Source organism: Anastrepha obliqua, chromosome 1 (genome assembly GCF_027943255.1).
Source record: "Anastrepha obliqua isolate idAnaObli1 chromosome 1, idAnaObli1_1.0, whole genome shotgun sequence".
Taxonomy (NCBI): Eukaryota; Metazoa; Arthropoda; class Insecta; order Diptera; family Tephritidae; genus Anastrepha; species Anastrepha obliqua.
In genome coordinates, this window is record NC_072892.1 from 138,295,837 (window position 1) to 138,309,822 (window position 13,986).

At 36.8% G+C, this 13,986-nt stretch overlaps 2 protein-coding genes across 2 annotated transcripts; both read right to left on the bottom strand.

The window, feature by feature from the left end:
* Nucleotides 1–690: 690 nt before the first annotated feature.
* Nucleotides 691–2,038, bottom strand: LOC129252763 (uncharacterized). Its single transcript, XM_054890958.1, has 3 exons — nucleotides 1,963–2,038; nucleotides 1,377–1,871; nucleotides 691–1,301 (listed from the first exon to the last, which is right to left on the bottom strand). The coding sequence occupies exons 1-3, from the start codon at nucleotides 2,029–2,031 to the stop codon at nucleotides 936–938; spliced, it is 930 nt and encodes a 309-aa protein (XP_054746933.1). The 5' UTR covers nucleotides 2,032–2,038; the 3' UTR covers nucleotides 691–935.
* Nucleotides 2,039–8,400: 6,362 nt separating this feature from the next.
* LOC129237443 (procathepsin L-like) lies at nucleotides 8,401–12,092 on the bottom strand. Its single transcript, XM_054872208.1, has 4 exons — nucleotides 11,991–12,092; nucleotides 9,283–9,485; nucleotides 9,095–9,207; nucleotides 8,401–9,002 (listed from the first exon to the last, which is right to left on the bottom strand). The coding sequence occupies exons 1-4, from the start codon at nucleotides 12,090–12,092 to the stop codon at nucleotides 8,401–8,403; spliced, it is 1,020 nt and encodes a 339-aa protein (XP_054728183.1).
* Nucleotides 12,093–13,986: the final 1,894 nt, after the last annotated feature.

Consider the following 13,986-nt stretch of genomic DNA (forward strand, 5'->3'; position numbering starts at 1 on the left):
TCATTTTTGCATCAGTAAAATTTAACGAACGCCGTAGCCGAATGGGTTGGTGCGTGACTACTATTCAGAATTCACAGAGAGAACGTCAGTTCGAATCTCGGTGAAAACACCAAAATTAAGGAAAACTATTTTTTTCTAATAGCGCTCACCCCTCAGCAGGCAATGGCAAAACACCAAGTGTATTTCTGCCATGAAAAAAAGCTCGTCATAAACATATCATAAAATAAAATAAAATAACTGTATAAAAAAAAATTTTTTCTTGTGATTCGAACCAAGGATTTTGGATCGGAAGCTCACATTGCTAGTCGCTCGGCTACCGCGCCATGCTGTCGGCGCTGGCCTAAAAGTTATTTAGTTCGTCGCTACGTTTATATCAACATATAATATAACGCTTCGTAGCCAAGAGAGTCGCTTTTTCGTTTCACTTTTTCTCAAATCACTCCCAACGATTCTAAAGAAGTTTTCACTTCAAAAAAATGAATTTGATATCCAAAACACAGAATAAAAATTTTTTCACCGGTGTAAATTAAACCCTCACCTAAATGTGACATTGTTTCTAGAGTCAGCCAATTGAATTTAATTGGGTACTTAATTTTACTAGAATGGCACAAATATTTGGTTCGATTCCCTTCGAAATAGCACTTTTCCAGGAGTCTACCATGAAATGAGCTCGATGACAATAATGGAGAGTTTTATTACATTGCCTTAAAGCAATGAATTTTAGGTTCATTATAAATATTTCCAGGGTTTTCGAACACACTTTACACACACATACTCGTATATGTGCATATGCACATGAAATTATTGGCGATTATATAGCCATTTTCCTGTCTTTACGTACAAAATTTTATTTCTGCTGCAACCACCGCATAATAATATATTTATAAATCAGACCAACTGCATCCAATTGAACAAAAACCGACGCTAAGCCAACGCTATGCGCTTCGTATATTAATAAAATTGATCTGCAGACAGGGTGTCGTTTTGGAGATTCCTTTGAAGGGATTATTTATTTTCTCGCTAGTTAAGTCGCTTTCGGCCAGATGCCAACCCAAATGATAGGGACACCGACCCTTTGTGAATGCTGTCTCATCACCACAAGAGGGGCAAAACTTCTGACCGGTAATGCAATTCTCCACCAATTCCATAACTTCACCAATAATTTTGATAGCGGAAAACACTTTTACGCTATAGCAATCGAAGATCTCACGCACTTTCGTGCCGGCAGTGCACTCAGCTGTCTTCATTTGATTTTGGAACTTATTCGTATCGGCGTGGGTCTTTGTTGCTGCATTGTTCACCTATATATTATTAAAACACACATTCGATATTTTTAATTCGTATTTTAAAATGATTTTTTTTGGGATTGAACTCACCGCTGTTGAGACGCACGTCGTGTAGTTGCTCTCCGCAAAATTACCCGCATGCTTCGTCTTGCAATCATTCACAGCTGAGGCGAGCGTGTTGGTGTAGTAGCTCTTCAGATTCCTCAGTGTCCTTTCCGCAGCCGATACAATGCCAGCGTATGCATTGGTACCCTTCAGAGTACATTTCTTCATTTTGATTGTCAATTGGGTAATTTGTGGCAGTTTGACGCGATGCTTTTGCACACAGTAATCGTTGATGTCGTCCAACAGCATTAACGGATTCAATCTATTATCCACTTCCTCCAATTTCGTCTCTAATAGATCTATATTTAGGCCGATAACGTCTAGGCGCGCATGATAGCTGGCCTTGAAGTTCAGCAAGCTCTGCTCCAGTTCCTTCACATTGACGGTAAACTGACGCTGATTATGCATATGGTAGAGATCGGCACGTGGTGTTGTTGTTATATTATAGTAGAGAGCATCTGGTACAATTGTGATTTCGCACTAGGGAAATCATATGTGTAAATAGTTTTGTATTATATCAGTAAAGAAATGGGTAGAATTGTATTTAAGCTTTTAATACTTTTGTCCATACCTTTACGCCACAAATGCACAGCACAAAAAGTGCCAGCGTAATTTTGTGAATACAAATATGTCTTTTCATTTTGAATTTAAGTAGTCAACTGAGCGTGGTGCGTTTATTCATTTCATGCATTTATATTATTTACATTATTGTTAAAAAACCCGGGATTGATAATGAAAAAGTTCAAAAAATCCATGATTTTATGGAACGAAAAGGGACGTCTGTGTTTGCGGTTATACTACGGAAAGTATTTCTTGCGGTTTAAGGTGTCTGTATTTCTTCGCGTTCTATACAATCTGGACGAATATAGATAGTTATACATATATATTATATATATATAGAATTGGCGCGTACACCCTTTCTGGGTATTTTGCCGAGTTCCTTCTTCTATTTGTGGAGTGCTCTTGTGTCTTGATGGTGTTCCACAAATGGAGAAACCTACAGTTTCAAGGCTACTCCGAACGGCAAATATTTTTTATGAGGATCTATTTCATTTCAGAAATTCACTCGGAGGTTTACCGTTGCCTGCCGAGGGGCAGCGCTATTAGAAAAACACTTTTTCTTCATTTTGGTCTTTCACCGAGATTCGAACCTACGCTCTCTCTGTATTCCGAATGGTAGTCACGCATCAACCTATTCGACTACGGCGGCCAACATAACATGGCAAAATATAATATATCATAACATAACATAACATAACATAACATAACATAACATAACATAACATAACATAACATAACATAACATAACATAACATAACATAACATAACATAACATAACATAACATAACATAACATAACATAACATAACATAACATAACATAACATAACATAACATAACATAACATAACATAACATAACATAACATAACATAACATAACATAACATAACATAACATAACATAACATAACATAACATAACATAACATAACATAACATAACATAACATAACATAACATAACATAACATAACATAACATAACATAACATAACATAACATAACATAACATAACATAACATAACATAACATAACATAACATAACATAACATAACATAACATAACATAACATAACATAACATAACATAACATAACATAACATAACATAACATAACATAACATAACATAACATAACATAACATAACATAACATAACATAACATAACATAACATAACATAACATAACATAACATAACATAACATAACATAACATAACATAACATAACATGACATGACATGACATAACATAACATAACATAACATAACATAACATAACATAACATAACATAACATAACATAACATAACATAACATAACATAACATAACATAACATAACATAACATAACATAACATAACATAACATAACATAACATAACATAACATAACATAACATAACATAACATAACATAACATAACATAACATAACATAACATAACATAACATAACATAACATAACATAACATAACATAACATAACATAACATAACATAACATAGCATAACATAACATAACATAACATAACATAACATAACATAACATAACATAACATAACATAACATAACATAACATAACATAACATAACATAACATAACATAACATAACATAACATAACATAACATAACATAACATAACATAACATAACATAACATAACATAACATGAAATGGTTCCGTCTCCGTAATGCTGTTTGCTAGTACTCCTCGTCGGTGGAGCTCGTCGACGACTTTATCGCCCACGATCGCATAGTGGCTAGGTACCTAATACAGCACAATTATGGGAAACTGAAGGTTTTATAGCACATGGAAGGGCCTTAATGACAACTCAGCTGTTAAGCATTTGACTTTAACTTCATCCTTTATCGAGTTTGGCGCCAGCTTCGATCTCGATATGTGGAATTGAAATACGGGAATCGTATGGCATACTACAATACAACTTTTGCCTATGCGTTTATCTAAATTTATCAAATAATTAGCATTAATTAAATCTAGTAATTCTAAGTACACAAATTCAGTTGATTGAAATTTTCTTCGCATCAAAGGTATATAAAAAAAAATTGCACAAAAATTTGCAACTGATGGCTGGCTCCCTTACTCTCTGTCACTGATAAAGAATATTCATAGTATCTCTCGAGAGCCGCTACATTCACAACGTGAGCTGCTCAGAGGCGTCTTAATTCCAAGTTGCTGGGCGTTTTCACCACACATCTACAAATCCATACTTGAACTTGTTGACAACATAATCATATACATATACACAAATACATAGAAATACATACATATATGGATATGTATGCTTATTTAAAAATATACAAATATACTGCCGCATTGATAATCAAATGTGATTCACACTGCTCGTACTTCGCGGGAACGTTTACTCATTTTTAACGGTTTTTTACGGAAGTCCCCACATGCAAAAAATTGTGCATAAAATATAAAGCTTTAAATGAAGTTAAAATACATTTAGGGGTTCCCCACTGGATCAAAAGAGCTGAATAGCTCAAAACAACAACAAAATACACTTGAAGTAAAAGTACTACTAAAAAGGTAGAGCAAAATTCGGCAGAAAATCTAACGCAGTTGTAATGCAATATCGCTTTATACTGTATTTTTATCGCTATGTTTATCAAGGAGTGAGCTCAGAGTCATTTCCCATTATAGGGCAAGACATGGAAACGCTTTATCAACATTGGTATTCAACCTAGCCCTACACGCATCAATAACCGAAATAAATCCAAATGGGAGTATATAACAAGCCGTTCCAGCTTTGTACATATGCAGATGATATACGAGGTGTGTTCAAAAAATAAGGTGAATTTTCAAATTTCGCTGGCTGAGTACATTCGCTTTTCGAATCTTAGTTTTTTATATTGGTACACTCGTCTCGAAGATGTGTTCATGGTTCTAGCAATATAGCATCGTTTAGTTTGTTTGCGAGAGGCGTAAATAAGACAAGTGTTTTGAGTGTTGGGCGATTTTCTGCTATCGAAGAAAATGGATCAAAGAAGTTGCATCAAATTTTGTGTAAAACATGGAAATAAGAGCTCAAAAGCTCTTGAAATGCTGACAGTGGTATAGAAGGGAGAGTCAAAAAAATGTTTACAAGTGGTACAAGCTTTTCCCAGAAGGTCGAGAAGATCTGAATGACGACGCTTGCTCTGGACGCCCCAGCACATCAACAACCGATGAAAATTTTGAGAAAGTGAAGAAAATTGTTTAGAGAATCGTCGAATCACAAGTTGGGATGTCGTATGCGATCTTTTCAGAAATTTTGGGCATGAAACATGTGGCAGCGAAGTTCCTTCCAAAAATGCTGAATTTTAACCAAAAATAATGTCGCATGAGCATCGCTCAGGAATTGTTGAATGACGCCAACCATGGTCCAGATTTGCTTAAAAGGGTAATATTTGGTGACAAATCATGGGTATATAGTTATGACATCGAAACCAAAGCCCAATCGTTCCAATGGAAGAGTCCAGGAGAGCCAAACCAAAAAAAGCACGCCAAGTTCCATCATATGTCAAGATTTTGCTCACTGTTTTGTTCGATTGCCATGGCGTAGTGCATTAGGAGTGCTTAGCATAAGATCGTACGGCAAATAAGGAGTATTATCTTGAAGTTCTGCGCCATTTGCATCAAGCAATACGAAAAAAAAAACGCAAGGAATTGTGGTAAAAATATGCATGGCTCACTTATTTTTGCTTGTGGGAGATTATTTGGCAAAAAACAACACCGTTATCATGCCTTAGGAGATACAAAATCGAATCGCTGAGAGAGCTCATGGACATACCAAAAAGTGCATATCAGAACTGCTTCGAGGATTGGAAAACACACTGGCACAAGTGTATTATATCTGAGGGGAACTACTTTCAAGGAGATAAAATAGAGATTGATGAATAAATAAATAATATATTTTTCGAGAAAAATGAAAAATTCACCATATTTTTGAACACCCCTCGTAATTTAGAAAACGCGAAGTTAGGGTTTTAGGTAGAGAGATAATTTGTGTTTTACTAAGCGAATGCCCATTGAGACAATGAATAAAATTTGTCCATTGTGATGCCATACGGGGGAAAAACAGAGGGAAAGGAAAAACCCGAACACGAGGAAATAAGGAAGAAGAGGCTTTGGATTGGAGGATGATTTCCGTACGGTGACTAATTACATTGCGTTAACCGCTTCAAGCGGCCGCCGTAGCCGAATTGGTTGGTGCGAGAATACCATTCAGAATTAAGAGACAACGTAGGCTTGAATCTCGGTGAAAGACCAAAATGAAGAAAAAGTTTTTTCTAACAGCGGTCGTCCCTCGGCAGACAAGGGCAAACCTCCGAATGAATTTCTGCCTTGGAAAAGCTCCCTATAAAAAAATATCTGCCGTTCGGGGTCGGATTAAAATTTTAGGTCCCTCCATTTGTGGAACAACATCAAGTAGGAGGAGGAGCTCGGCAAGGGTGTACGCGTCAATTATATATACATACATACATATAACCGCTTGAAGTTACTGATGAAATTCACCAGGTGTGTAATGTTTAAACTTGCTATATTCGCAGGTGTAGCAAAAAAGTGAGAGCCCAGATATCTGAATCTTAGGATGACGAGAGCAGTAGGTCCTGAGATGATTCCACTTCATCCTCCAGACAGCTTCTGCAGACAGGACTTGAGGTAATCTTAAGTTTCACCACATAGATACCTAAGGGTTAATGACCGGTAAAGACACCCACCAAATTTGAGAGCTGTGGCTTTGTCAGCCTCGGAAGTTCTCTCGAGCGCCCCAGATCTACGCTTGGCTTGAAGCATGTCACGGCTTTGCATGTCTACGCATTAGCCCAGCGCTCGCTGAGTTGGTACGAGGCCCATCTTTCCAAGAGCAGGCCACAGGTTCTCAAGGCAACCGCAAACATCTTATTGCGCGGTGAAACCGTCTCGGGTATCCCCTGTCAGGCCAATTCATCAGCCCAGCAGTTTCCCGCTTTGCCACTGCGACGGGTGACCCACCTGAGCCAAATATCGAATTATACGAATGCAGTCGAGGGAGATGCCTCGGAATTGGATGGAAATCTTTATTTTAACCTTTACGCGCTCCGTTGCTTGTCTATTGGGTTGCTTGTATACTGCAGCTATCTACTTAGTTCACAAGACTCAAATATAATTGACGTACGACGTCATTGGCAAAAATTAGAAATTTTTTTTTTGCGCCACCTTGCATGTACATACATCCCCCCGATTTGATTTTTTGGTGTTAGGAATACCAGATTGTGCTAAAAAGTTGGCGTCTCATTTTATGACTTCATGGCATGATAAAGCGAGAAAGAAGGTGGGTTATACTACATTAGGGTGGCTATCTCACCTTACCGAGAGCGCATCTAAGCTGTTTAGCCTATTTTATTATTAGTCTAAAAATAAATAGGAAGTTCCCCTGTTATTGTTTGGTTGAAATATTCTTGTTTTTCCTTGTTCACTCTACTCGGGAGCATAGGGTTTCGACAAGACTCAGCTTGCGTTGGAATCGTTAATCTATATTTGCTTTCTGGCAGGGTAGGTGATTAGCCTGCTTCTACCAGACCTAAGTAGTGGGAGTGCCCACCTGTCGTTCCTTGGGAACAACGCTTTCTAACAGCTTGTAGCGCTATCTGTGTTTGAATGTTTTCTGTCAGAAGGATCGCACAGATGGTTGAGGACTTCGCTAAATTTTGGTGTGTCTGCGCTATTATTACCTCTTGCTGACGCCACTGATGCAATGTGTAACTGTGTGTTTTTCTTTGCTGTTGCTTGTTTTAGCAGCCACAATGCAAGTAATGCGCTGATGAAGGATACGGTTTTTGGGGTTGAGGAGTGCATTTTTGTTTTGCAATATTTAGTATCGTCTATTTAAAAATTATGGACGTTGTGGTGGAAAAATCTAATCTAAAAAATTCTAAAAATCTAATTTTTGAACTAAAAGGAAATGAACAAAAAAAAAAAAAAACAAATGTGGCAAATGTTTTCTAAAAGCCCAACTTTCTATGCAATTATAATCATCACTTGAACGAGCTATATCGAATTCTTTTAACACTCTGTTGGGAACCCGGTCTGACCAGCTTTTTATACTTTGGGCGTGAAATTATCATATTTCTATTATAGCTGACGACTTGAGCTACCTAAAATTATTTTTCTATCGATTTAAGGATATAACCTTTTAAAAAGGAACAGGACGCAAAAAGGCCCGACCGAAGGTTTAAAAAAAGTGCACAACGGAGGGTTAATCTTGATGCGTCAACTCCATGTTTTAAATAGGGATGCGATATATATTTTCGCATAGAATTACCTTCTTTCTTTATTCATATGTTTTTCCAATAAGAGACACGGACATTTTTTTTTACTTTTTTAATGTAGTTACATATTCTTTGCACATTATTTTTTTGAAAGTTATTTGCCCATTACTAATTCATCATTTCGAAACATTCAGTCCGTACACAGCGAAATTCACACCAACGGGTAGCTCGCACTCCTTGCAATACCCCCATAGTTGACATGGCGCGGTACTCTTATATAACCATCCATGCCCCAACTAACACCCCACGAATTCTTCAATATCCAATAGTCTGTATTCGTCACATTATCTCGTCCATAGCCAACCACAAGTACCGCATGATTTGGTTGGCCTTCGCCACAAGCATCGTCATCAAAAATTCCCTGCCTATAGAATTGTTGGCGCAGACAATGGGAATTGATTTTCACAGCAATCGGGCCCACCGTGGCTACAGCAGCCAATAGATTGTATTCATCATCGGGTGTTAGTCGGACAAAACCTTTGCTGGTCGCAACTATCGCAGACGCATCAAACAAACATTCCGGCCCTAATTGCGCGCGATATGGATACACAGCTGCTGAATTGATGCCACCATTGTCGCGCACATACAAGAAGCTGCGTTCCTTATTGCCACCACGGCAACCCTTATTTCCGTAAGTAATAGTGCAGTCTATTAGGTTCTGCTCCGAGAGTGAAATGAGTTTCGACGTTTTGCGAAAATGTTGCCCCTCCAAAGCGCCAGTGGCAGCAAAAGCCCAACAAGAACCGCATCGATCTACATAGAAGGTGAAGTGGACAAGTAGTGTTAACAAACATTTTTAATTCGTATATGTGTAGTCGTAGGTGTATGTGTATATGTATGTATACTTTGCTTTTTGACTTCCGTTACAGCACCCAATTCACGCCAATCCACTGCTGCTGGAAATTCAACATTGGCTGGTGGTATAAAGGTGGCGCCTTGCTTAAATACACTTGGCATACTATTTATTTATCAAAGCGAAAATATTATATTTTTGTTTAATTTTAGATTTGACGATGGCTAAAATTCGACTCACTCGTGGATGTCCTCGTTGCCAATCAACAAACTAGCAAACTCCTCTGCGCTCAAGTCGGCATATTCATTTACACCCAACTCAAAGTTGCTGAGTCCCTTCGTATAGTTCAGGTTGTGTTCTTCAATGAGCGCGAAATTTTTTAGAAATACACCTTCTCTCCTGCGCTCTTCGCTGTCGGTTTCATAGTGTTTGCCATAAACTAACTGAAATAGAGAAATATTTTGAAAACTAGCCGGTATAAAAATATTAATATTATGAATTTTGCAAATATAAATTTTTTTTTATTCCAATAGATACTCGTAGGCTAGAAGCGCGAGATATTCAAAAGTTTCGAGTATTTATTTATTTTTTAATTAACATTTAAGATCACTGCATCGCAAAATATTTTTTTAAAGACAGCTAAAGAACAGCAAGGCTATCAGAATGTACATCAGAAAGAACGCTTGCGCTTGTCCAAGAAATAAAAGATTTAATGCACATTAATGTTGCAAAGATAAGAAATACTAAAACACAATTAAAAGTAAAATTCGCTGAACTAAATAAGTGAGGCAAACGAAGCGCTCGACGTGACAAAAGATAATTGACCCAAGAACTAGCAGAAGGCGTTAAGAAAGTGGCCGAGGCTCACCGAAAAAATATACAAAGTAACAAAGCGGCTAATTACCAAACAATTATTACAAGTTACCCTCTGAAGGATGATAATGGTCGCATTACAGCCAACAAAGAAGAACAAATTAATATATGGGCGAAACATACTTTTTTTTTGCGAATGAGAGGGTTTAGAATGTCCAATGCATCTTCAAAGTTGCCGTCGCAGCAATGTTATGTGCGGAGATTAAAAAACTCGCACTCGTTTGGAACCGTCGCCCACCCTGGAACCGCATTTGCATTACTTCAGAGGGAAGCTCCATCTTCCAATGTGTCTGCGTCCAGGCCTCGTTTTTTTATCCACTAATGATCTCCCACTTTTTCTCGCTGCTTAGAATTTACTGTGGTTATGTGGCTGACTGCATTCTCCAGCACTCGACGTTCTTATTTCCAACGCTTGGATTGGAAGAATGTATGTTCAGCGTCATCCTCATATATGCATTTGGGATGTTCGCGAAACATTATAGACATCCTAACTGGCGCTACAGAAGAGAACATCAACATCTCGAAACGGAAGGCATCAACAGTTTCGATTACCCCTATTGTAGACTTTCCGCGTCCAAAGCCGTGCTGTCTTGCTGATAATGCTCCAACGTTATCTATGACTGCGGCGAGCATGCATAATGACTGATATATTGATGAGAGGTTCGAGTTGCCTTTCTCGAAAAAATATTATCTACGATTTTTATTGCTGCTTTAATTCCTGCCCAGCAGAAGCAGAAGGACCTTGAAAGACTGATAAAGCCTCGACTGGCCGCAGTCATGGATAACGCCGGAAGATTATTAGCAAGACAGCACGGCTTTGGACGCAGAAAGTCTACAATAGGGGTAATCGAAACTGTCATAAACAGCGTAGGAAAAGCGCAACAGGGCAGTATTCAATCCAGAAGACATAGTCAGTCCTCCTTGCCCCCTTAGATGTAAGAAACGCTTTGAATAGCGTAAGATGAGCGAACATATTAGCCACCTTGGAGCTAAGGTTCAAAATTCCGGCATACATAGAGCGCATAATAAGGAATTACTTACGAGATCGCAAACTCGTCTATCAAACTAAAATTCGACTAAAAATCAAACCCAGAGGGTTCTTGTTGTAAAGACGTTACATCCAGAGCAGAACAAAGATCAATTGTCGGTCTCGACTTGTGGAACATTAGTTATGACGAGATATTCAATATAGAAATGCCTGATAGTGCCTTTCTAATCGGATACGCAGACGATATTGCTGCAGTCATCATAGCACAAAACCTTGAAGAAACTCGTAGAAAACTTAACCGAGTCATGAGATGAAGACAAACATGCCTAGATTCACGTGGCCTCAAATTAGCCACAGAGAAAGCCGAGCTAGTGCTTCTAACCAAGAAGCACATTCCGTTAGAAGTTAGCATGCAAACATGCTCAAATGCGAACAAAAATATCACGCGAAGTATCTGACTTCAAATTCAGATTCAAAGCGGTCGCCTTAGCCAAATGGGGTGGTGCATGACTTCCATTCGGTAGTGCACGGGTTAGCAATCTCGGGCTCGAAACACCAGATGATAAAAAAAGTTATTTATAATAGCGGTGGCAAACCTCTGGCTGTATTTCTGCCATGACCAGCTCTTCATGAAAAATTATCGGCGGTTCGGAGGCGGCATAAAACTGTAAATCCCTCCAACATAAAGACTCACACCACAAATACTAGAAGAAGCTCGACCAAAAAACCAAAATAATTAAATTTTGCTGAATAGAGTCAACAATAATTAAATTTAATCAAAATCACCAAACTGAGAACACTTCTCAGACTTATCACTGTTAACACTAGAATGCCTAAGGAAGCCGTTTTGACTGCTTTTCAATTTCAATTAGAAGAACAATTGAGTATATAATGACACACCTTCGTATAATTTTGTGACTTTTTGAAGAACATATAAATGCTTAAATTAATCTTTGTAGTTGGCTCCTTTCCGTCATTTCCGGTAAATATTAGATGATTATTTTTGCGGCACCTTGCATATGTCTTATTATAAATGTAACTACCACAATTTATTTATGTGAATGTAAATATGTATATGTATATGTACCTTGAATTGTTGGAAATATTTGCTGTCCACATCAATTGCGGCATTGCCTAACCCAAATGAAGTACAAAAGCAAAACAAATAAAATACAACAAATCGCTTCATTCTCACTGACAAATCACTGAAATGCAATATCAACCGTCGCTTTGCGTGTTTAATTACAACTAAATTTACAATTTTTTAGAATCTTTCAATATCTGAATTTTTGAATGCCAGCGACCTAGTCAATGACCTTTAATGGTTGGTTGATGAAAACTAGTTTCGTCAGCTGCTGCTACCTGCAGTTGCAACAGCTGCATCCAAAGAATGCTGCAGAAGTAAAAGAAATGGGAAGAAAAAGTATACCAACAACACCAAATCTAATGAAGCTCTTTACAATAAATGTAACCAATTTACTTTGAAGCCGTTTCGAAGATGAACGGCGCGAAAGTAATTTATTGGATATTTGTATAATCAAAAATCACTTTATTTATTTTGCTTAATAATTTGTTGTTTGTTTAATAATAGTGTTTTTTGTTTTGTGTTGTAAATGGAAACAGGAAATACCAAATCAGTAACATTCTTCGGCGCTTATAAAACGTCTAGAGTCCTATTAGATCTCAATGAAAATATTTTCCATTTCCAATTCTCCCACTAAAAAATGATGTCTCGCAACTTAAGGGGTTATATACAGTTAGAATTTTCAAAAAATCCATTTCGTGTTTATTTTATTTTCTTAATGTGCATATATTTAAGAATGCACAGAGAAAATTTAATATCGTTCCGGTGAATATTTTCGAAGTTACACGCAAATTTGAAAAGGCGTTTCAGAGAATTTGTATTCTATGTAAAGTGCTTTCCAAACTTTAAACGCGTTTTTCTCAAAACCGTGTTTTCGAAGTCGGTGGACATCGAACCGATCATCTTGAAATTTGAACACAACCTTCTCAGATATATTCTCCAGGTATTAGTTGAAAGAATAAGAATTCTGATGATTATTTCAATTTTTTTTAGGCAATTTGTCGCGAAAATTTTTGCAGAAAATTCGATTTTTTTTCCTATACCCGCCATTTTATCAGAAACTAAAATTTTGACTATTTCTTCGATTAATACCTAGCTTTATCTATACGCAAAAATAATCTAATTGGTTTTTTGATTTCAGTTAATCCAAACCGAAGATGTTTTGTCCACCACCGAACGCTTTTTTTTGGAGGACGCTTGGGAGATCATCTGCAGGAGCCGTGCACTTCAATATTTTCACTAACTTTACGTGCTATAATTAACTTTAAAGTAGAAATTATTTGAATAATTAAAAATTGTGTTGTTTAATAAAATCGTTTTTTGTAAAAAACTCTCAAAAAAAAGTGATTTTCCAGGCTTACAAGTGTATATAAAAAAATCCATTCATATAATTTAAAGAAAAAGAAAAAAATTGTTAATATTGTAATTATTATAATTAAGCTTAAACGAGTTACCAAATCGAATCAATCTTGTGTACTCTCTCCAATAATGGTTACAGTGCTGGAAAAAATAATAGGGACATACCCTCGCATGTATTCTTATAACCGACGCCATGTTAACCACAGAATCGAAAGCATTATATGCTACATTAAAGATTAAGATATATAGTGCGAGTTACATCTTATATGATTACAACATTAAAAAATACATCTATACTAGGGGTGGGACTATTCGAATAAAAATTATTCGAATAATAAAATCTTTTATTCGAGAGGTATTCGTAATTCGAATAATATTTATTCGAATTTTTTATTCGTTTATTCGAATAATGCTATTCGAATACCTAACTATTCGAATTGTTTACTAGTTTACTAGTTTACCTCACTATTCGAATACATCACTGTTCGAATACTTCACTATTCGAATATTTTTGGTTAATATTTATTTAGATTAGCGGACTACTAATCGGTTTATGTACAAGTGCATGCACCATGAGAAGGGCCAATGTAATTTTTATATTTTTAAAAGCATTTTCTCCCTGATGTAAATGAATATATAG